At 38.7% G+C, this 24150-nt stretch overlaps 1 protein-coding gene across 1 annotated transcript in view; it reads left to right on the forward strand.

Moving 5' to 3' along the window:
* LVRN (laeverin) overlaps positions 1 to 23537 on the forward strand; it is a 42381-nt gene extending 18844 nt beyond the window's left edge. The window contains exons 7-20 of the mRNA XM_086629540.1: positions 1474 to 1617; positions 1940 to 2005; positions 2138 to 2203; positions 3259 to 3428; positions 4525 to 4601; positions 7572 to 7711; positions 9333 to 9388; positions 10100 to 10253; positions 11111 to 11205; positions 11820 to 11927; positions 15742 to 15912; positions 19595 to 19735; positions 21829 to 21904; positions 23391 to 23537. Of these exons, the coding sequence (XP_086485666.1) occupies positions 1474 to 1617; positions 1940 to 2005; positions 2138 to 2203; positions 3259 to 3428; positions 4525 to 4601; positions 7572 to 7711; positions 9333 to 9388; positions 10100 to 10253; positions 11111 to 11205; positions 11820 to 11927; positions 15742 to 15912; positions 19595 to 19735; positions 21829 to 21904; positions 23391 to 23537 (1611 nt within the window). The remainder of the gene's footprint in view (positions 1 to 1473; positions 1618 to 1939; positions 2006 to 2137; positions 2204 to 3258; positions 3429 to 4524; positions 4602 to 7571; positions 7712 to 9332; positions 9389 to 10099; positions 10254 to 11110; positions 11206 to 11819; positions 11928 to 15741; positions 15913 to 19594; positions 19736 to 21828; positions 21905 to 23390) is intronic.
* Positions 23538 to 24150: the final 613 nt, after the last annotated feature.

A 24150-nucleotide genomic window follows, 5' to 3' on the forward strand; every position in this document is an offset into this window, starting at 1 on the left:
GGACAAGAGGCAATGGCTTTAAACTGAAAGAGGGAAGATTTAGATTAGATCTAAGGAAGAAATTCTTCCCTCTGAGGGTGGTGAAACACTGGAACAGGTTGCCCAGAGAAGTTGTGGCCGCCCTGTCCCTGGAAGTGTTCAAGGCCAGGCTGGATAAGGATTTGAGCAACGTAATGTAGTGGAAGGTGTCCCTGCCCATGGCAGGGAGGTTGCAACTAAATGATTTTTAATGTCCCTTGCAACCCAAACCATTCTATGTTCTATGATTCTTTGGTGCAAGGACACATTGCTGGCTCATGTTCAACTTGGTGTCCTTTATGTCCTCAGGTCGTTTTTCACAAAGCCACTTTCCAGCTGGGTGGCCCCCAGCACATACTGGTGCCTGGGCTTGTTCCTTCCCATCTGCAGGACTTTGCACTTCCCCTTGTTGAGCTTCATGAGGTCCCTGTCAGCACATTTCTCCAGCCTGTCTAGGTCCCTCTGGTTGTCAGCAGGACCTTTTGGTGTGTCAGCCACTCCTCCCAGTTTTGTGTCATCTGCAACCTTGCTGAGGGTACACTGTGTCCCATCATCCAGATCATTAATAAAGATGTTGAACAGGACTGGACCCAGTATTTGCTCCTGGGGTATACTACTGGTTACTGGCCTCCAACTAGACTTTTTTCTCTGATCACCACCCAGTTACAAATTGAACCCTGAAAATTAAATTTACTGATTGTTTACAAGGAGAAAAATTAGTCAACAAATTTGATCCCATTAATTGGAAGCCTGTGTTCTTCTCCTTGAGAAGCAAAAGTGCTCTAAGTGGTCTGCAGTGTTTTAAAAATTCAGATTTATTTCTTTACCTTTGTAATTGTGTCATTTTCTGTCCATTGTTAGGACAGATATTCAGCGGGGGGAAAATTGAATCATTTGAAAAAAAGAGTACTTCACTGATTTACGTGAAGCTAAATCACGTAGCCGTTTTCCATTGGAGCCATTTTCCCTCCATATTTCTCACTGTCTGGCAGCAGAAATGCCACATAATTAAGCTTTGCTACTCTCAGTAGCTCAGTTTTTAGGTTATTGCTCACGGTTGCAGCAGGAGAAATAGAGAATTTAGGAGGAAAATGCTGCTGTATAATGACATACAGATGTAAATGCGATACAAGTTTTCAGTTTTCAGTATTTGTTAATTTGCTTTTTAATACAGTTGGCTTATTTTTCTCTGAGGATTACACTTTGTCAGGCCCAAGCCCACAGTCTTCTCAGATGTAAAATTTTCACTGGTTACTAATGTTGCTTGTGGAAAATGTTAGGATCTGGTGTATGGTCCCTTTTACTTCATGGAAAAGTTAGGGGAGGGGTCAAAAGGATTGTTACTTATTTATTGACAGACTATTTCTATTAGTGCTAATCCCATAATCTGCATCCTTTCCTGAGAATAAGTATTTTCTGTTGAGCTCACTTAGATTTGTTTGTTTTTTTTTTCAGGATAAAATCTTTTATGATCATGTTGTACAACCTGTGTTAAGGGAAGACAATGAAATAGGAGTTCGATCGCTGTCAGAAAGTGAGGACAAGATCAAAGGATCGTCTTCTTTAATGTCTCTATTTGACAGCATCACCTACAACAAGGTTAAAAAATACAAAATTCTTCCTACTTCTTGTGTATTCTAAATCAATGGTGCAAAGTAGATTTGAGAGAAACTGTTGAATTACAATGCTTTTTGTAGGTTGTTTTGTCATCCAAAATTTGTTTCTGCTGCACACACAAATTTATTGGATGTTGCAAATCTATTTGACTGTGAAAGTCATGGTGAAAAAATTTTTAACGTCTATGAAATATGAAGTGTAGGAGTAGCCTGACTGACTTCTCTGGAATATAGTTTGAAAAAACATTGCAATAATAATTGCAATAATAATTCATGTTTTCTCATTGCTTTTTTTTGTCCTTCAGGGGGCTTCTATTACCTGGATGCTTTCTGGTTTCCTGACTGAGAAGTTGTTTATCAGAGCACTTACTGTAAGTTTGAAAAACTAATGCCTTCTTCTTGATTTATAAGCTTAAAAATGATGATTGTACACGTTGTTTGCCTTGCTGATGTTTTTCATTGAATTCTCATGAATTCTGATGCTTCTGTTTGTTTCCGTACAGTCATATCTGAAAGAATTTTCCTTCTCGAATGCTAACCAAGATGATCTCTGGACCCACATACAGATGGTACTAATTTTATCTCAGTATTCTTACACTGGTGTTTGGCACAGTCCAAATTTAGGCATACACAATTTGTAGAAGACTGCACTGGAATTTTGCTACCCCTAGTGCAGTCTTTCTCACAGAAAATTTGCTTTCCTGGCTCTTTCAGCTAATGTCTTCCCAAGTGTTTAATTTGCTGCTTTAGTGGACCTAAGATAATGGAGCTAAGTACAAGAAGTAGAGAGATGAGGTGGGAAATCCAGGCCAGGTGGGGTTTTGGGTTTCATGGAGATTGCCTAAGCCTACATGAAATTGCATAACCTATTCTTCTGGAACTTAAGTTTTGCAAATCAGGTAATGTAGTGCTCTGGGCTTGATGATCAAAGATTCTGATATGTCACGGATCCAGCAAAGTCTGTACCCAGGGCAGTAGCTCAGCATTTCACCCTTCGCTGATTTTGCAGAAGTCTGAATAAGAAAACAGGTGCTAATAATAGTTTTATTTTCAAAAATTCCACTTTCCTGTTCCTCTAAAGAAGGCTTCCACTGTGTTGCAGACTCAGTCTTAGGTTAAGAATGAGAGTGCCACAAGTTCAGATATGCAAGGCTGTCACATCTTTGAAGCCAGCAGAGATTGTACTGATTCATACTAGTTGGGACTCTAGCTTAGTGTTTTTTTTCAGTTTGTCTTTACTATTCAGTTTGTTCATTAGGTAGTCACTTAAAAATCTTTGTGTTCCAGCAGCTTTATTTGAGTGAAATTAACAAATCAAATCTGTTACAGGCATACAAGGGCGTGAGTATATTATCACCAAAAAAAGAATGGTTAGCAGTCAGATTAGAAGAATGAGAAATGTCATCTCAGTATTTTGTAATTCCTAAAAAGGCTTTTGCTGCCTTTATTATAAAGTCAGTAATGTCCTTTGGAATTTGTTACATTGAATTTTTGCATGAATCAAAGACAAGGAAGCTACTAAGCAGTTATATTTTCTCTAATATGTTAGAACAATCCCTAGAGATTTGCTGAAGTGGTATCAGTAAGTACCTGTTTATTGTAAATATTCCTGTTTGTCTTGCAGGTTGTAGATGCACAGGATGAAGTTCAGTTGCCAGCATCTGTAAAACAAATAATGGATTCCTGGACATGCCAAAATGGGTTTCCAGTTTTAACATTAAATCTAACCACTGGCACAATCAGTCAGGAACATTTTCTTAATAAAAAGAATGAAAACAGTACAGATTCTTACAAGTATGTTTAGCTTGTGTTTTTATTGTATGTTTATATCCTATTTTTTTCAGGAATCTGTTCAGCTAGGACATTATGTTTTGACCATCTGATTTTTTAACTTTATGTTTTTTCTTGTCATAAGCTGTCAAGTAAAATCTGTTTGAGACTGGGCTTTGCAAGAGTTCTGCAAGCCACTTGTTGTACCAGAAGGCTCCTTTCCTTTGGAGTAGTGACTTTTCCAGCCACATAATGGCTTTGTAAGGACAGACACATGTTGAATAGGTTGCAGGGGAGGAGTTTTGCCTGGCATTTTCTTCTTTCTTCATCCCTCAGTTGTATGGACTGGGAAACCTGGATGAATCATGCTGTAGCTTCTTTCTGGTGCACATACTCCCAGTCTCTTCTGCTTGGCAAGGATAAAGGGGTTGCATTTATGTACTTATATAAATGACCTCTTTCTAAGAAAGTGGAGAGTACCTGACATGCAGCTCCAAAGTTCCTGTCAGTGAGCATTGCCGAGTGCCTGGTGCTTTTGAAAGCTGTGTGGCTAAATAAGATGCCTAAAAACAGTGATAGAAGGAGCTGCCTTTGGTCACCCAATTTGGGAACTCATGGCTAGAGTTTGAACTTTAGCAGAAAATGAAATTCAGCAGTTGTCATGGGCATTGGCATGCATGGATAGGATCCATAAGTTGAGTTTTCACACGGGAAAAAAGTATAAAGGATAACAAAACTCAAAGCAGTTTTTCCCTGGCTGCTGTTGCTGGTCATACGAACAGCCAAAAGAAATTTTGACAAGAACCAGAGTTTCCTTTGCTCCCAAGCTCCATGAATTACAGAGCATTAGTCCATTCATCAGCTTTTTTGGTTAACTCAGATGAGGAGTTCCAAGTTACAAATGTTAAGTCATCTACTGTAGTTAGCAAGAGGCAATACCTAAGTGCTGATCTAGCGTAGGTGCCACCATCTGATGAGGTTTTGTGCATCGGAGAGGAGAGAAGGTAGATGAAGATTCTGGTAACAAGGAATTCATCTGCAATCTACTTTAGCATCAGCGAAGAGGGTTTTTGTAAGCATAAGAATTAATTATATTATCTCTTTTTTTTTTTCTGTTTAGTAACACATGGATTATTCCTATTTCTTGGATGAGAAATGGATCATCACAACCCTTAATATGGCTAGACAAAAGCAGCAGTAAGTAGCGTATTTGTTCACACATGCTAAAACCAAGCTGATAAAAACACACCTAACTCTTCTATAAACAGAGGATATATTTGAATTGAATAGGGAGATAAAACTTTATTACAGAAATGTCTGTGGTGGTTTTCTGTTGTGCTAATTTTATGTTACAATAGCAGTAGATTTCAAATAGGTTAATATATTGTTTTTTTCTATGTTGCATCAAACTTTAGCATATGTTCTTAATAATATGGTATAATGTGTATTATAAGTAGATAGTTTTGATTTTGTCATTGTGTACACAAATCCAAACTCCTAGCTCCTCATGCTTCTAGCCGATCCCATTGATGTTAATGACAGCTTTTGAGTATAGGTAGGATCTCAGCTGTGATATATCAGAAAATGGTCAGCTCAAGTAGTAGATACAAGGCTGAAGAAAATAAAACCAGCTGTGTGAGGTGACCTAACATTGTCACACATGGATATCTGTAAAACCAGAAAATTAATATTTTCAACACTATTTAATTGTTTATGCAAATTAAATGCAAAAATACTTTTATCAAAAGAGTAGCATTTTTTAAAGTTTTAAAGGCTTATAATGGAAAAGTGAGTTTATGGGCATCTCCAATCAAAGAAAAAATTCAGTTCTTTCTCATCTCAATACTTTCCAATAAACAGCTATATTCTTTTAAAAAAGAAATATAATCATTAGAATGGAGTAATCATTTTTCTTTGGCAAGTCAGTCTTGAACTCCATCATGTTTTGAATTAGTTACAAGAAGATGCAGAGACTGATGTGTTAGTGGAATGCTTAAGAGCAAAATTGCAGTATACTGTGTGCATATTGCAGCTCTCCACACTCTGTTTACAGTGGTTAAAAGCTACTTTCGCTCTTTTTCAGGCAATAAGGTAGCTTGAGTGATCATTTCACAGTACATGGACAAGTAAATAAGCAAACAGTGAATGTTTGCTTCTCTGAATGCTTTAAAGTTAAATAAACCAGGGATTGCTAAGGTGAAAAATTAGAACAATTGCATAAAAGAATTGTTAGATATCACTTGCTTGGAAGGACTAGTATCATGTGCTAAGCATGTATTATTGAAGGGATACCAATTCCATTTCCTCACCCATCATGTGACTTAAGAGCTACAGATGTAATGAAAAAAAATCACCATGTTTCATCTGCCTGAAGCGACTATGATGAAGTAGAAATTCAGTCTTTAAAACACATTCCACTTGTATTTGAAAGCCATGTATCAAACTTACCAGGCACTATTCAGTCAAGGAACTTACATTAACCTTTTAAAATTAAAAAAATAATAATTTTCTTTTTGATGCATAAATAAACAAAGGTGTAAATGTTAAGGGTAATTGTAAATTCAGTTACCATTTTGTTCCTGTGAGATTGAAATGGCTTCTGGTGGAGAACTGTTATGTTGTCATTTAGAGGTTTTAGTAAATGAAAGAATCATTTACCAATGATTCTTTCAAAACCAAATCAGAATGGTTTTAGTAAATGAAAACAACAGATTTGGTACAAAGTACAGTTTTAACGTGAATTTTGGAAGAGTTGCTGCAGTGGCATAACAATACATTAAGAGGAAACACCTCAAAAGTGATTTTACCTGTGTGTATTTTTGCTGCAAAGAGCTCTGCAGGAGCTAATTTATCTTACTTCTAAACAGGTTAAATTTAACTCCAAGCTCCAAGCTGGGCTGCTACCAGCAGCCAAGCATGTTCATTCAGCACGGCACTGTACAGTGTTAAGAGCCTGTCCTGTTGGTTTAGGTCTCGTCAGGCAAAGTCTACATACTTAGCTTCTGCCCATATAATTGAGTTGGTCACTATCCCTGAGAAAGATGTCTGCATAGCTAAAAAAGACACACGAGGAGGATGGTGTTGTTATGGTAGACATGTTTCACTCAGACTGGGGAGCAGAGGAGCATAGTTTTGCTATTTTAGCTGGATCTAAAAGTACTCTTGATGATGAGCAGAGCATTGAAGCAATGTGCCTTTATAGGGGAAGTACTGCTAGAGCCATATTCTAGACATCCACACTGTTTTCAAATGGTTAAGCTAGTATTTGTCATGTGCTGCTTTTCTGTCTCATTTAACTTGTGAAGATGACCGAGGATGAATCCTGTAGTATTTGCTCTGTCAAAACACATTGAAGTCTCAGTCTTCTTTTCAGATTAAAGCAGTGCTGGGCCTAGACGACTCACCAATATTGATTTATTGTCTTAAGAGAGTTTGCCTTCTTAAATCAGGATGATCATAGCCATTTAAAGCAGCATTTGAATCCTCTTCTGATGAGGCAGCTTAGAGCCTTCATGGCTCCTTCAGTTGTACTGTGGGCTATCAGGAACAAGTAATCAGACAAACACAAACAAAGTAGGTAGTAGTGAGATGGAATGAGACTGCAGAAGGAAGCCATTAGTGAGCGATGTAACTCAAAAGGATTATGAAACTGTTTTATTTAAAATAAAATTTTAAGATTGCTTGTCTCTTGCATAAACTTAGCTGTTTTGCTTTCCTTGATCTCTCTTTATGTGAATGCTGGTAGGTGATCAGTTCTTCCATAAGGTACTGAGCGTTGTGTTTCGAAGCAGCACCGGGAGCAGCAGGCATGTGAGGGTGGTATTGCTTCTCATCCAGACTGTTTATTCTTGGGTAACTTTTCTGGACTTTCCCAACTGCCTGCAAGCTAAAAGACAGGAGTAAAGTGGGTCTTCAGCTGCCCCTTCGCCATCTCAAGATATCATCATCTCCCCTCCGTACCGAAGGGGTCAGTTGCTTGTTGAAGTTTTGAAATTCTGCTGTGCAGAGCAGACATCACAAATCTGAGCATTTGGGGGATTGTCTTTGAGTCCAACTTCAGACTTGTGTCTCAGGTCTCAGAGGAGCACCGAGTCCAGTGTTTATAAATGCAAGAGAATTTAGCAATGCACAGAAAATAAAATGATAAATTTTAATGTCACTTTACAGGAGTGTTTCCTGAAATGCAAGTTTCGGAATCAGAATATGACTGGATCCTGCTAAATGTAAATTTAAGTGGATACTACAGAGTCAACTATGATCAATTAAACTTAAAAAGGTTAGCATGCTTGCTTGAAAATGATCCAAAGGTAAGACCATATTTGTTTTCTCAAGCTTATAAAGAAACTCTTTCAATGTATTTCTTCTTGCAGTTCTTACCATTAATCACATTGATGAAAACTTGGAATAGTGAGAAACTCATGTATCACATGAGAAGAAATGATCCCCCATTGCACTACTAAAGTCACTGGCAGCCTTCCATAGTGGAAGAGGAACAGGCCTGAATATTTCACATAAGCATGAAAAATAACTTTACATGAAATGGCATTCTGTCTTCAAAGTTGTCTGAACAGCTTGTGGTTCTTCCAGTCTCTTAAATGTGGCTCAAAGAGTTATTAGTACAGATGTGTGACAGAGCTTTATCTGCTATTAGGTAACCATGAAGAAGGAAAGCTGAGAGAAAGCTTTTTATTTCCACATTTCCTCAAAGCACAATATTTTGGCCAGTGAAATTTCAAAAAAAAACCGTCTGACTTGGGTTTAGGTTTTTGTTTGCTGGAGATTTTTCTTAGAAGTTCTAATCACTTCTACTTGAGCTCTTTGAGTCCTCTATAGACACTGTAACTCAGAGCAGACCCACCTTTGACTTGCCATGGCTTGGGCTGAAGGTGAAAGCAGTACAGAATGGCTGTGCATAAGTGGCTGTATGTGAGGTTGCATAGTATTTAATGTTGTCTAATCCTAGAGTGAGCCAGAGGCTCCAGGAGAAATGTCAGCTCATTGGTTTTGGTAACAACGGTGACATGGTTTTAAGCTTTCAGCATAATAGTAATCAGTGCAGTCAAATGACTTCTCCAGAAGCTCTGGAGATGAGGCTGATCAGAGCATGCGGTGCAGTTAAACCTTTGTATAGCACACTGGCTTCCTTTCTCTAGGCTTTTTTCTTTCACAGCAAATCTAAGTCAGCAGGAAATGAGGTGTGTGCTGACTTGGGGCTGTTCTTGGCTGTTTTGGTTAGTGAGGAGGTTGGCTTGATTTGTGGCCAAGCTGAAGGGGCATGGAAGCAGCAAAGAGACAAGGAGGAGCCAACAGTCCTTGTGAGAGCACAACCTGTAGGCAGGGGTTCACCTATGGCTCTGCCCGGGTCGTTTAGTTCATGGTATTGCCAGACACTCTGCTCTGGACTGATCCGAATACATATTCTGAACTGAAGCCTCAAAAGGAAAAAATGTACAAAACCTATATAACTAGGATATTTTTGGAAATGTAGTGTTTCCATATTTTAATTTTCATTACAGCATGCAAGTGAGAGGGATCTTGAAATTCCATGTGTAATGTACTGTATATTTATTTATATTTATATTTATATTTATATTTATATTTATATTTATATTTATATTTATATTTATATTTATATTTATATTTATATTTATATTTATATTTATATTTATATTTATATTTATATTTATATTTATATATAAAATATATTACGTAGCTGTATACTTATATATTTTTATATAGAAACATCCCTAAAATCACATACATGATTTCAGCTTAAAATGCAGGATTCATTTTATGATGTTCTGTAGAAGATTTTGGCTTAGAAAAAATGTTAGGGACTTGTCTTATCCTTCTGAAACATCGTAAAGCTTTTCTAAACTCTTAACGACACGTTTAGATCTCTTAATGCCACGTGATTGCTTTCTACAGGCTGTTCCCTCTGTCAGCAGATTCCAGCTGATAGATGATGTTTTCGCATTGACACAGTAAGTATGTTTCAAATATGTTATAGAAAATGATTGAACTACATGGTTACATTCAACATTGCTGCTTCGTTCATTCCTATCCACATGTGCCTCATAAGAACAACACCTGTTTTGACAAAATGGTGGGGGAGTTAAGTATTTAATCCATTCTTCTGTCAGTGCTGAGTGATTTATTTCAAAATGTCTTTCAACTTTTGTTCTGACTTTTAGGAAATATTTTGAATAATGGCACTGTCATGAGTTTTTTCCAACACTGTATTTGTTGGAACATAAAAGAGATTCTGAATGAACATTCTGAATGTTCCTTCATTTATTCTGGGCTGTCTCAGCTATGCTGTCCTGCATCACTCTTAATACTTCTTTCATTTCCTTTTCTGATAGATGACTCAGTTTTTCACGTCTATGATGCTAGAGAAGTCAGCAGTACTGTAGGGGGCTGAAGAAGGAATAAGTAGATCTGTGCCTCACACATGCCAGAGATCCCAAAATCATCAGGCATCTGTGACGTGGGAGCTCAGGGAGATGGCTAAAGTGTACTGCCTCCCCTCAGAGCTGGTGGAGGTATCTTTGAAAGGAAGAAGTAAAAATTCCAATTCCTCCTCTCATACAAATGTCCTTTCTCATAAGAGAAAATAGACATAAGAGAAATTCATGGTAGGTAATTAATGTGAATAGGTATGCTCAAGTATGAGGTTTTTTATCTTCAAATAGGTTTGGATACATTCAGATTGAAACAGCGCTTGAACTGACAAAGTACCTTGCTAGAGAAGATGAACTCTTCATATGGAATGTGGTATTGTTAAACCTAGTACCTGAGAATTTGGAAAGTACTCTGAAGAACTATGAAGTATATCCACTTTTAAAGGTATCACCTTCTTTGCTAGGTAGCAAAGATACTAGATCATTTAAATAAATCAGACTAAAATGAATGTAATGATGACCATAACGGGTCATAGTTCTTGCCATTCCCTTTGCATGATTTTGTCAACCTTTTTTTTTTTTTTTTAAATAGGAGGAGGTATCTATCTGTATGTGTTAGTTAATGGTAAATATCATTGGATCATGAGCAGTTCTTATTGCAAAGCAGAAATCTAGTCACATTCTTTATATTAAGTCTGATCATAGGTTTTTATGAATCAGCAGTAAATAGTCAGTAGTAAATAATAAGAGTAACATTGCTATGTATAAAGGGGATATAGAATGTATGTGCTCTGTGGTTTGTACTGCCTTCCAGTTCATCTTCATGGAGAGGAAGAAGAAATCAGGTTTGTATACTAAATGAGATAATTCTCTCACTTATTTGACCTAACTGAGATAATATTGTCTTATTTATTTCTTTGACTTCTATTTGAAGGTGGTTTCACTTTTGTTTAAAGTGCAATCCCACAATAGCAATTCTCTTAAGTGCTAAAGTAAAGGTGTGTTTAAAAGATGTGAGAATAACTTATTTTTCTGTCTTTTTCTCTGAGATTGAGCATTCATTTTCTTTTGTAATGAGTTCAAAGGTCCTAGTGATGTGAAATGGTAACTTCCCAGTTTAAATGGATGTACAGGTGTATTGAATTTTAGATCCAGTTTATATAATTTATTTTAATATGCTGTGTTGTCAAGAAATTAATAGTGGTAAATATATAGGATAAATCTGAGTAAGTAAAGAAAATTACAGTAAAATAAAAACTTGCATCTAAATTAAAGTAATTTTTCTTTCCCTTCTTTTAAAAGAAATACCTTTTAAAGAGAATGTTGCCAATATACCATTATTATGCAGGTTTTATTCGTCAAAATGTTGATGCTTTGGAAGATGACTATTTTGCTCAGTAAGTATTCTATGTAATTGAATTGTTATTTTTACTGTCCTACAAGTGTGTGTTATTTCTAATAGCACCTCCAATGAAACTGAAGTATCAGGACAATTTGGACTCTTTTCAAAGTCTATTTAGTGAGCATAAAAGATGATAATTTAATGATCTGAGTGGTAGCTTTTGTTTATGGGAGAACAGACTCAACAACCTGCTGCCAGCTGGGGAAAAGCTGACTTCAGATGAACTTCAGATGTGATTTATGGATCAATCACTAGAACTTTAAAATAGTTTCTTTTGCAAGGCTACTGAAGCCACAGTCTTGAATGTCAGAATGATTTGCACTAGATGCAAGTAGTCTCATAAAACTACCAACAGCAATAGAAAACACACAAATAACTAAGACAAATTATAGTACATTAGTAGCCTCACTAATGTCCATGAGTATTGATATCAGGAACCCATTATTGGTAGTTCAATTTTTTATTTTTATTAAACTCCAACTGTTTCTAGCAGAGGTTCTCCTGGACTAACAGCATCATATGCTGAAACTGTGCTGGTCAAGCACAGTTCAAGTACTCCAAATGTGGAATACATATCTTTTATTCTTGCTATTTTGGCTTTCCTTCAAGAGTGTATTTGGAAAAACTTTTTGCAACAGCATGCTGGCTGGGCCTCCAAGACTGTCTGGACCTGTCATCTGAACTGTACGCTAAATGGATGGATAACTCTGAGTACAAGTAAGAATGACAATGTGCCGTTAGAGGTGTGCATGCCTAAGTGACATAGAAAGCTAATGGGCTCTTACATGGGGGAGGCAGAATGAGAAATGCTCCTGTACACTGCTCTTCTTTCTCGACAGAATGATAGAATTTAAGCTTAACTGTGACCCCCTTAGCCCCTCCCTCTTCCCCAGATCCCAACTTTATGTTGATTTTATAATTATTGCTTTCATGTAGACTTTACAGGCTGGACAAAGCAGATTTTTGCCATGAAGACCAAATCTGTAACAGGCGAACCTCAGAGCAGGGCTAAAATCCCATATTGTCCAGTCACTTTGCTGCAGTATGGCCTTCAGGTTATCATATGTACCACTCAGTTTCTAAGCTTCTCTTAGCAATGCTGAGTGAAGTGATGTTTGTATGGTACAGGCATCTGCCCGTAGTAAGCCCATCAAATTGTCTTGCATGTTCTGTATTTCACACAAGGGGGTGTTGGGAACTGCTGTCAGTTCTTACGCTGATATTGGAGCCCAGTGGTCAGGTTTCTCGTCAGTATGGATGGAGTCTGAGATCTACCAGGTTCAGACTTTCTGTGTTCGAGTATTGCATTGTTAAAGAAAATCTGTGATGTATTGAAATTCTTATTCTCTTTTCCTCTCTCTTTCTTTTGCTGTTTTTCTATGCAATAGTCAAATAGTATTGGCACTGGTGAGTGAATATTTAAAGTTTATTATTTTTATTTGTTGTGGTTGTAATAGATGTTTTATTGTTAGTTGTATCTCTGTTGATATAAGTAGTTGGCTAAGTAAACTGAACTTGTACTTTTATGTTTGTGGTTTTTTAAATAGCTTCATAGTGATCATCCTCATAAAAAGCAAACTGTGCTTTGCAGTTAAACTGAAAAGTTTAAATAGCCTAAATACATTCTGTTATGTTCCAGAGAGAATATTCTTACTATCCCACACTACAAGCAACAATGCTATGCTGAATTCTCAGGCTGTTATCAAAATAGTCACCTATCTTCCTCTATTAATAATATCTGAAATATTTTTTTCCCTGATGGAATATTACATACCTTATCTGAGTTGAAGAGCTGAAAAGTCTGTGAAATAGATTAGCTGATCTGGTTTTGAATTAGATGGAGATGATTAATTTCACTGTCCTTCCTGTCATTGAGATCAGTTCAAAGGGACTTTACAGCCTCATACTTCACATGGCTGTAAATGTGCAAAAAAATGCAGCTATGAATTTTATTAAGTGAAAATAAGTCATGTTTTAAGAAAAAAAACAAACAAACATGGGAGATAAGACACTTCTTAGTAAGGTTTCAAATGACAAATCACAGTTCCTGTTCAGTTAAAGACAATGCTTTTCCGATGCTGGATAGAAAAGGAGAAGGACACAATAAACTTTTGACTCATATTTCACAGAGAGATCCCTTGGGATGCTCTTATGTTCTCCATTCTGAGAGCAAAAATAATAACAGCACACTAGCTGTTCTGCCACAGGTGGAACCCAGTAGGATTCTTAAGTCTGTGGAAGGGAGTAATGCTTTTTCCTTTCAGATAAGATGATCAACTTTCAGCTGAACATTTCCAAACAGTTCTGACAGAACTTATCTGGACTTGATATGGTGCATTTTCACCTGTTCCATGGAGATAACAAGCAAAGAGCTGTGATTCCCAGATGGTTTCTTAGTTTTACTCATTTTTGCTTATAGGAGCGAAGTGGAGCTAGCTAAATTAATATATTCTCTGTGGTGCTGTTACTGGCTTTTCTTCTTTTGAAAGAAGGAAATGAGTCTAGAGGGAGGGACAACATTGCTGCACATTTAAGTTACTTACTAAAGGTAACTATATATTGCTGTTGCCCTGGAAAGTTTAGAAATCACTGTGTCACTTCTGCATTGGGTCCAGGAAAACAACGTAAAATAATCCACCCTTCTTCCCAGCAACTTTTTCCATCTTCCCCAAGATCCAGAAACTGGATTATATATATAACAATACTGGCAGGCCAGTAATATCAAACCACACAACCACTCCCAGAAAAAATATCAAGATTAATAAGCCGCATCCCTCATCTAATATAACCTGAAGCTCCAAAGTCCCTCTGAACCACAGTGGACTTTCTCTGTGAACTATACAACATAAACCACTTCAGGGTCACCATAGATGTCACAAGCCAGTAGACCATTGTCCCATAGTAGGCTGCCAGTGCAGCCTGCCTTGAATGCTGAACATCAGAGATGCAGCCAAATGATATACAGAGCTTGTCTGTTTGCTCTTCACCCACAACTTTACACTCAGTAATCAGCATTTTCTTGAAACTATTGTTAACAGCTGCAGTAGCAAAATAAATAGCTGTATTTTAGCCAAAGCAGCTTTACCCTGTTATCACCCTACCGTGGCCTCTTTCTGCTACGTTATAAAATGATTATTAAACAAATTACTAGACCCTGTAATTCAAATAACATCTGTCATAAAAAGATTCCATGCAGAACTATTCTTTACCTTGACATAACCACTCAGTCTCAGTAAGTATCGTTCTTGGTGGCAAATCTCTTATCTTCCAACACGTATCCAGGTAAATGAATCCGAACTAGCTTTTGCAATAAATATAAAACATGCCCACACTTCCTGTTTCTATGCCAGTGAAATCCCTCACCCACAACAGGACTTTCAAAATTTCTGCATCTTGTATTTTCACTCCTTAACAAGTGACATCTGTCATGCAAAACACCCAACTGTCCCCCTCATTCCTATTAGTCTTTCTTTGTTTAGAAAGCTAATAACTTAACTTGTCTCTACCTTTTGCTTTGAAGATTGCTGTCATTTAGCCTTCCTTCTGACTAATATAGTTGCTCTTTCTGCTGGTATTATCCCCATTTTCTCTAGGATGGTCCACTGAAACTCAGAAGAATTTTTTCAAATTAAATTTGAATTTCCTGCTTCCAGTTTTGGACCTGAAGCATGGCTTTCGTTACCAGAAATTGTCTGGTTTTCCAAGTCTATCTCCTGATCTAATGGAAGATAGTTTTACACCTCTACTTACAATCTTGGTCTTATGTAACACTAAGCAGATTAACAGTATGCCATTGGGAAGTAAAATATTTCATTTGTAGCAATGGGACCCATTCTCCTACAGAAAATTAATCCAAAATACCTTTAATTTAAACTATTTTCAGATAGCCTCCATAGTAGAATACATTGCTATCACTGGAAAGCATTGACAGTGTCTTAACATCAGGGACACATCATCGCCACAGGAGAAATTCTCTGTTCAGCCTTCACACATGAAGTGGAGTATTACACTGATAATGCTTGCATTTAGTTTTGCGTTTTATGAAATTCATCACCATGTTGAGGACTCTCCCCTGGGATGGGAGTAATAGGAGACTACCTGTTGCATGGAGAAATGTCCCATCTGTTTCCATTTGTGCTGCACGTGGCTCTTCCTGCTGGATGCATGCACTGAAGAAACTTCAAAAAAGCTTGTCTGGGATGATGCTTATATGCAGCCATACACTCTCTAATGGTGTGATCCATGTCCGAGGCTGTGATGTGAAAGAGCGAGATTGACACTATATGTACACAGAATAGCTTGGTCCAGCTGTTTTAAATGAGGTTCTTGGTTTGCCTTTAAACTTTTAAAATGTTTAAATCATCAATAAAGCAATCAAATTTCCTAGCTTTATTTAGATTGCTGTTTTATCTTTCCTTTCTTGTGCATCTTTTAACTTTAAATAAATAAATGTTTATTTTCAGTTATGTGTTAACTCCTGATTTTAACTTTACAACAATTCAGTACCTTCTAATCATATTTTGCTTTGCAGAATTCCCTTTTTAATTAGAAGAACGGTCTGCTGCTATGGTGTTGCAGTGGGAAGTGATAAAGAATGGAATTTTGCATGGGAAATGTATAACCATACCAACTCTACAACGGAAGATAAAGACGTCCTGCTGTCTGCCATGAGCTGTGCCAGAGAGTCATGGTTACTTTACAGGTGACCTTGATCAAAGTGTATATTTTTGTATATATAAGTAAATCATAAGAACACAAATAGTGTGTGTATACTACCTTATGGAGGTTTGCCTGCCCCATAAACATGTGTCTTATAGACCACTGGAAGAATCTTAAGAGTTTTCTTATGGAGAAAGTAGGATAAACAGGGCCAACACAAATGATCCTTCTGCTGGTAACCACTGAAAAAGGGATTTCCTGAGCTGGTAACTAGTGTGTCATGTCCAACACTGGGCCCATCTTCTGTCAATATATCTAATGACCTTTTAGAACTAAAGTAATAACTTCAGGCTTTATGGCAGACTATAGCAACACATCCCATGATATAATTGTGTGTTGTATGAAAACATGCTTTCTTTTGGTTTGTTTTAAACTGGTTTTGTGTTGGTTTTTAACTTGGAATCCCTTGGCTGCTCTTACTCTCTGCACTGTAAGAAACAGTATTTGTCATAATTTGCTCTGACATCTTCCCCTACCATTTATAATTTGATATAATTTTCCCATACTTCTCCCCTGCTTATTTTGTGTCCAGATTAAAGTGTCATAGTCTGTTCAGCCTCTGTGTGGGAGCCAAATCACCCAGGTTAAGTGCAAAAATGAAAATAGACTTACTAGCAAGCTGTTCACCATTTGAAGTGCAGACTCACACTGAAAAGTAGTTTTTTTTTAAATTTCCAGCTTCGTAGAATCATAGAATATCCTGAATTGGAAGGGATCCACTAGATCATTGAGTCTTAACTCCTGACTCTGTAGGGCAACCTAAAATTTAAGCCATATATCTTAGAACATCTGAGGAACTTGAAGGTGCACAAGTCCGTGGGACCTGATGAGATCCATCCGCGGGTCCTGAAGGAACTGGCGGATGAAGTTGCCAAGCCACTGGCCATTGTATTTGAGAAGTCGTGGCGGTCTGGCGAGGTCCCCGATGACTGGAAGAGAGGGAACATAACCCCCATTTTTAAAAAGGGGAACAAGGAGGACCCGGGCAACTACAGGCCGGTCAGCCTCACCTCTGTGCCTGGCAAGGTCATGGAGCAGATTCTCCTGGGAACCATGCTAAGGCACATGGAGAGCAAGGAGGTGGTGGGTGACAGCCAACATGGCTTCACCAAAGGCAGATCGTGCCTGACCAACTTGGTGGCCTTTTATGATGGGGTGACAGCATCGGTGGACAAGGGTCAACCAATGGATATCATCTACCTGGACTTGTGCAAAGCTTTTGACACTGTCCCGCACGACATTCTTCTCTCTAAACTAGAGAGGCATGGGTTTGATGGATGGACCACTCGGTGGATAAGGAATTGGCTCAATGGCCGCACTCAGAGAGTAGTGGTCAACGGCTCGATGTCCAAGTGGAGACCGGTCACGAGTGGCGTCCCTCAGGGGTCCGTGTTGGGCCCAGCCCTCTTCAACATCTTTGTCGGTGACGTGGACAGTGGCATGGAGTGCACCCTCAGCAAGTTCGCCGATGACACCAAGCTGTGTGGTGCTGTTGACACGCTGGAAGGGAGGGATGCCATCCAGAGGGACCTTGACAGGCTGGAGAGGTGGGCCCGTACCAACCTCATGAAGTTCAACCAGGCCAAATCCAAGGTCCTACATCTGGGTCGTGGCAATCCCAGGCACAAATACAGACTGGGCGGAGAATGGATCAAGAGCAGGCCTGAGGAGAAGGACTTGGGAGTACTGGTGGACGAGAAGCTCAATATGAGCCGGCAATGTGCTCTTGCGGCCCAGAAGGCCAACCGTGTCCTGGGCTGCATCAAGAGGAGCGTGGCCAGCAGGTCGAGGGAGGTGATTCTCCCCCTCTACTCTGCCCTCGTGAGACCTCACTTGGAGTATTGCGTTCAGTTCTGGAGTCCCCAACATAAGAAGGACATGGACCAGTTGGAGAGGGTCCAGAGGAGGGCCACGAAGATGATAAGAGGGCTGGAGCACCTTTCCTATGAGGACAGGCTGAAAGAGTTGGGGCTGTTCAGCCTGGAGAAGAGGAGGCTCCGGGGTGACCTTATAGCGGTCTTCCAGTACCTCAAGGGGGCCTACAGGAAAGATGGGGAGAGGCTATTCAGGAGGGCCAGTTGTGATAGGACAAGGGGTAATGGTTTTAAAATAGAGGGAGGTAGATTCAGATTGGATATTAGGAAAAAATTTTTTACCATGAGAGTTGTAGAACACTGGAACAGGTTGCCCAGAGAGGTGGTGGATGCTCCATCCCTGGAAATGTTCAAGGCCAGGTTGGACGAGGCCCTGAGCAACCTGATCTAGTTGGAGATATCCCTGTTCCTTGCAGGGGGGTTGGACTAGACGGCCTTTGAAGGTCCCTTCCAGCCCTAACCATTCTATGATTCTATGATATCTAAAAGCGTTATCCAAATGCTTCCTGAATACTGTTTGGAATACTGTTTGGAATACTGCATTTATTATCTTTCACTGGCATCCATGTAAAACCTTTTCACTTTATCAGTAAAAAGATGTTGAAGCTGAGTTGTCTAATCTGTCATGTCCACATTACCTAAAGGATTCATCAAAGGACAGAAATTTGCCAGTGATGGCCTAAAGAATGATCATCCAAGAATTGGCATGAACTCAATGGGTCTAAAGCTCTGAAAGTAGCAGAGATGTTTCTCCTGCCAGCCACCTGCTCTTGTGATGGTGATCATTTGAGAAGACAGAACAAATATGCCTGAGAAGAAGGCAAGATGGGTTATAAAGAGATGTTTAATCAGCTAAGCTGAATTTCCACCTAACCTATGGTCCTTTCTTGACTGTGTCATAGGCACAGGCTAGCACTGGTCCCTGACAAGCTCAGGAAGTGTGATGACCTTCTTTCTCCCTGTGCCTTAGTTGACAAACCAATCTGTTTTTCTAAATGCCACCCTGAAGGTCTTTTGGAGTGAGGAATGTTAATCTGGGCTTTTCCTCCCCGTCAGTATATTTCATCCATTCTGTTAAGCATGGAGGTGGCAAGCAAATGGGAGAAATCCAGCTCATCTGCTCTACCCATAAAGCAGCTCCCTGCAAGTCCCTATGAGAAGATAACCCTTTAACAGTGCTCCTTGAAAGCAGGAGCATGCAAGGTGATACATTGAGGCAACAAAGAGAGTAGTTAGTTACTCCTTCAAGATATTCAGGCACTCACTGCCACTGACATCATTGGCAGGTAGTTTCTTAAATACTTCTGAAATCATGCTTTAGCCACCACGAAAGCATCCAAGACCCTTTGTTATTGGGTCTCGTTACAGGGGACCCTATAAATAGGACCTTTTTGCATAACTGTCTTGGGGCTGGCTTAGTCTCTAGGCTCCATCTGTGTCACAGCAAAGTGAGTCTCCAGAAACTGAGGAGCAGTTTGCCCGTCCACAAAGTTGTTGGGTAGGACTGGTTGTCTTTCTGTAACACAGATAAGAAAAGCACATGTATCCATCTGATATGCTACACCCTCATTTTACTGAGATGGAGAATCAGTGTGCAAGAACAGGGGATTTCATCAATGTAAGGTCAAAAACGAAGCTGAATACACAGCTCAGAGTGACACCAACTTTGGTATAACCTCCCACATTCTGGTATTTGTTAAGACAGATATTTTCCCAAACTGGATGATATTTCCAGATCATGACTGTTTAACAGCAAGTGATAGGTACAATTATTACCTTCTTTTCTAACAGATATTTGCAATATGGACTCAGCGATACATTATTTGCTTCCAATTGTACTTCAGTCATCATCTTGCATGTAGTGACGAAGGATATTGGGCACCGAATAGCCTGGGAATTTGTTACGGAAAATTGGCCACTTTTAAGTGAAAGGTATGGTAAGCAAGCAGCTTTGGGTTCCCTTTATTTCTGTGGCTCTTTGGCTTCTTCCTCCATCTTTATGTTTGAGCTCTAAAATCCAAGTGCAGATTTTCCTTCCGGAGGTGGGTTTTTTGTAATGATTGATGCAACTCCTTAAGTATTTTTGCAGGGGCTAAAGTTTAGGTTACTTAGACAGTCACCATTAAAGATATCAGCGACAGTGCTGGAATGATTTGCGCACAGATCAGGGAAGCGATAAGGAAGACCCTCCTATTGAGTCATGAGGTTCAGAATGGACCTGAATCCACTCCTAGTTCCAGACTTGGTTGATGGTTTATGACTAGGGATGAGATGTGGAGATTTTAGAGGTAATTGTGCTGCAGGGTTGAGGATGGCAGACTAGATTTTATATATATATATATAAAAATATATAAATATATATAAAAAATAAAATCTTTATTATAATTGATAATAATAATGTATATGTAAAGTGAAAAGTTTATTATAATTGATAACAATATATTGCAGGCTAAAAACCATTAATTAAAACATTTAATACATGTTACAACAGCTATAGCATTAGGTCAATATTCAAATACTGAAAGTGATCACTACTAAATCAATACTCAATACGTTGAATAATAGTTCAAAGTTAGCTTAATAAGTAATTATGTAATAGAGATTATTGTTTCTTATCGACGGTGACAGTGAGTAGATCTTTTTCGTTCAGCCTCAAGGGGTAACTTTGAGGGGTGTCGCCTACGCAAAGGAGAAATCTCACACACACTTCTTGGAAAGGTGTATTAGGACCTCTACTATCTAAAGACAGGACTGGGCTTTTATAGTGTAAAGGGATTGACTGTCAGTCATTTGTTGCTTAGCCTTCTGGCTCCACAAAATACCTTCTACCATGCCTGGCTATGTATGTAACGTAGAGTGAATTTCCAGTTTTATTTGAGTACAGCAAAGTTCTTATTTCACCCTTCCTTTTAGGCAGAGCATCCTGCTACAAGTAGAAGAGCAGGGTTTTCAGAGGATTCAACTCTGATCGGGATCTAAAGTCAAAGAAGAGCTCATGATGGACACAAAATGCTTTAAAAATTAGTCTGTTCATGACTGTTTCAGTGCTTCTAACTGTTATATTTCCTGGAAAATCTGACTCTAGAAATGGGTTTATCCACTAGCATTTCACAAGCATGGGTATAAAATGCTGGAGTAAGTTTGTAACCTCTTTTCCAAAGACAATATGGAGAGATGGGAGATTAGGGCATATAGGTTTACAAGTGCTGCAAGGACCAACTATGGTATTATTCCGTGGCTTGAGTCCTAACCCATCTCCAGCACTGATGCAGGTAGACTGCAGGTGAGCTTGGGCTACCTGTCTCGAGCAAAGCAAGTATTTTGATGTCTGTTCAAAGATTCCCTCTCTCCTTGGCAATGGAGAAAAGCATCAGGGCTGTGACAGAGTACATCCCTGCTGCCGTTGGTGGCAGAGGAGTCCATCGGGAGCCATTAGTGGCAGTATAATCCAGACCAGCCATCTGGGAGCATTCAAATGTGTATCTGTATTGCTAATGCTAGAAAAAGTAAGTTGTAGCAGGTTTGTGTCATGCCAGCTTGTTCCGTTACAGAGTTTTTCTGTGTTCCATACTGATGAGAAATTTGCTGGGAAACTGATCCACTACTTTCAAACTAAAAGACTAGTGTGGGTGTTAATTTATACGCCATCCTCAAGATATCAACAGAAACACCAGGTTGTTGGAATCATTATCGGTTAGCCTTCCTAGCTCAGTTTGGCTGTATGGGCTCACAAAGATTATCCATTTTGAGCAAAGAATTCACGTTACCAAAGTAGAAATACCAGATCTTACTGGGAAACAGAAATGAAGGGTAATTAGTGTGTTTCATTCCGCTCAAATGTGTAAATTGAATGTTAATTATTTTTCTTTAAAAGATGAAAAAGAGTACACAATTGCAAACTTCAGCTTAGTTGGTATTTCCAACAAGGTAAATAATAACTAAATAGTTGGAGTATTTTCAATTGAGATGAAATTTAGTATATTTGTTAACAAGCTGTTTGAAGGACCTTTATCTCAATTTTACAGGTATGGGAAGCAATTATTACATGACGTATTAAAAGTCATGGGAAGATTTGTCAATACAGATGTACAGATACAAGAGGTAAGTCAGAGAAGCAGTTAGCTTTAACTGTATTGCCAGTTTGTAAATACAGGTTTTTAAATATCTTGGTTTTTAAAGAAATCATAAAGAAATTGTAAAATGTTGCTGTGTTGAGACATATTGAGAAAAATGATACGTGCTCATCTGAGAAATAAACATAAGAACACGCATGCACAGCCCTGCAGTCTGTATGTGCAATTGGTTGCTAAGCATGGCATGAAAGTGAGCTTTTGTGCAGGGATGGATGTTGTCCTGCTCTGTGCGGTTCCAGTGTGAGAGGTTGCCTGCCTGTGTGCTGAACCGGCAGAACACGTGTGATACAGTTCTTTCCTTTTGACTGCGTGGCAGCCCAGATGAGCCCATGAACAATACTTTCTAATTGGGCTGCTGTACGTCTAGAAAAAGGGGATGGGTTTCGGGAAACCTGCAGAAGGGTGAAGATCTGTGGGAGGTGGGCTGTAGGCTGTCTTATTTTATTCTCCACAACAACCCACGTTAGTGCCTGTGACAAATTAATAACTATCACTTCTCATTTCATACTCTTTTCTTATTTTTTTTTTTTCCTCCAGTCCAAGTACCCCCAGATTCTTTCCCAAAATATTTCTTTTTCTCAACAGCTCAGCTTTCGTGCTGTCTGCATATCTGTCAGTCTCAAACGGCTAGTATCTGTCATTACAAGAAAAACTTTGCTTCCCTTTTTTGCTGTTGATTGATTCATGAGTACACTGAGAAGTAATGGAGAAGGGATGCTTAATGAGGAGTGCAGTTCAGAGCATTGGCTCCTAAAATCAAATAAATCCCTCCTGAACATTCATGAACTATAAGTTTTTCACCTTTTGTTCTTTAGGGACAAGTTAACTCCCCGGGATGGAAAAAGCAATAGCCCAGTGCCAGCCTTTAAATTATCCTTCCGGTTTGGAACAGAGTCGCAATAAATATTATCAAAGCTGTCTCATTTTCCTCTTTAAAATGTGTCTGTAGATGTCATCTTTACCATGATATCTACAGGAAGTGTACCAAAAGTTGGGCTGCTGGCATGTTAGATTCCTGGTTGTCATGCTGACATTTATCTAATTTCTTTTCTTGTTCAGTTCCTGATCCCCTCATATATTTCTTTGCTGTTCTTCAGTCCTTTCTTGTCTTCTGCTCATTAGACTGATAGGGAAGGCTTCTTGTTCTGTGACTGTAGGCCAGGCAGCACAAGAGAATTCTGCTGCTCAACTAGTCCTAGACACCGTGTGGTATCACCAGTACTAGTGAAGTTGGCTGCGTTTGAAAGGATTTTCAGAGAGATGGCAAAAGGGCACATTCCTCATGTGCAAGGAGCTTTCCCACCTTAGTGTAACTCAGTAAGCTTGCCCCATCCTCTCCTTAGTCCCTGCTATCTCCTCCTTTTCTATGCACTTCTGTCTAAAGCCTGTCAGGTACACAGTTACTTGGTGCAAGTGAAGTTATGTGAACTAGGCTCATGTGTTTATTTCTTCAGTTGCAGGTTTTTTATAATACTACACTGGAAGAGGATGAGAGAGTGGCTACTACTCTACTGCTGGAGTTTACAAAATTTGAAAATATGGAAAGGAGAGAACTGCTAACCAAAGTTGCCAACTGGTTACAGAAAAATGTAGATAATTGACTTGGAAATAAGTTTCCAGTATATTTTAGAGTGTGATTCACTAGCATTTTGGTATTCGTTTTAAGATGTAATTAAAGAAAAATCACATTTTTATGAGTCCTGTGGTTGTTTTCCCAACTGGAAAGTCAGGCTAAAATAATTCACAAAGAAAAGAAAGATTCAGCAAGAGAAGTGAGAGATATATTTTCATATTATTTAAACTAATTTCCTGCAGGATAAGTTGTTAGTAGGGATCATTGCTAATAATCTAACTTATAAATACAGTCCTAAATCCTTTGTTTCCTGAATATCAGAATGAAAGGTGTGGTACAAGTTTGTGGCAAAAACACATGAGGAAGCTGGAAAAGTTTTATATTCTGTTTTGTGTATGATTTGTACTGGACAAGTAATTTAATCTGTCTCTGCGTTTCTATGTTTCTAAATTGCAACAAGGATAATAATTTAGAACAGTTCTGTGAAACCTAAACTTGGGAATGGCTTCAGAGCTGTAGGGAAGAAAGGACTAAAGAAACCTCAAATTTTAATTGTAATAAATGAATGCCTTGTCATTCAAACTTTATTTTTCCTTAGCAGATCTGTACTTAATATGTCTACATTCACATTTGTGTTTGAT

This window comes from Tauraco erythrolophus, chromosome Z, assembly GCF_009769465.1.
Source record: "Tauraco erythrolophus isolate bTauEry1 chromosome Z, bTauEry1.pri, whole genome shotgun sequence".
NCBI lineage: Eukaryota > Metazoa > Chordata > Aves > Musophagiformes > Musophagidae > Tauraco > Tauraco erythrolophus.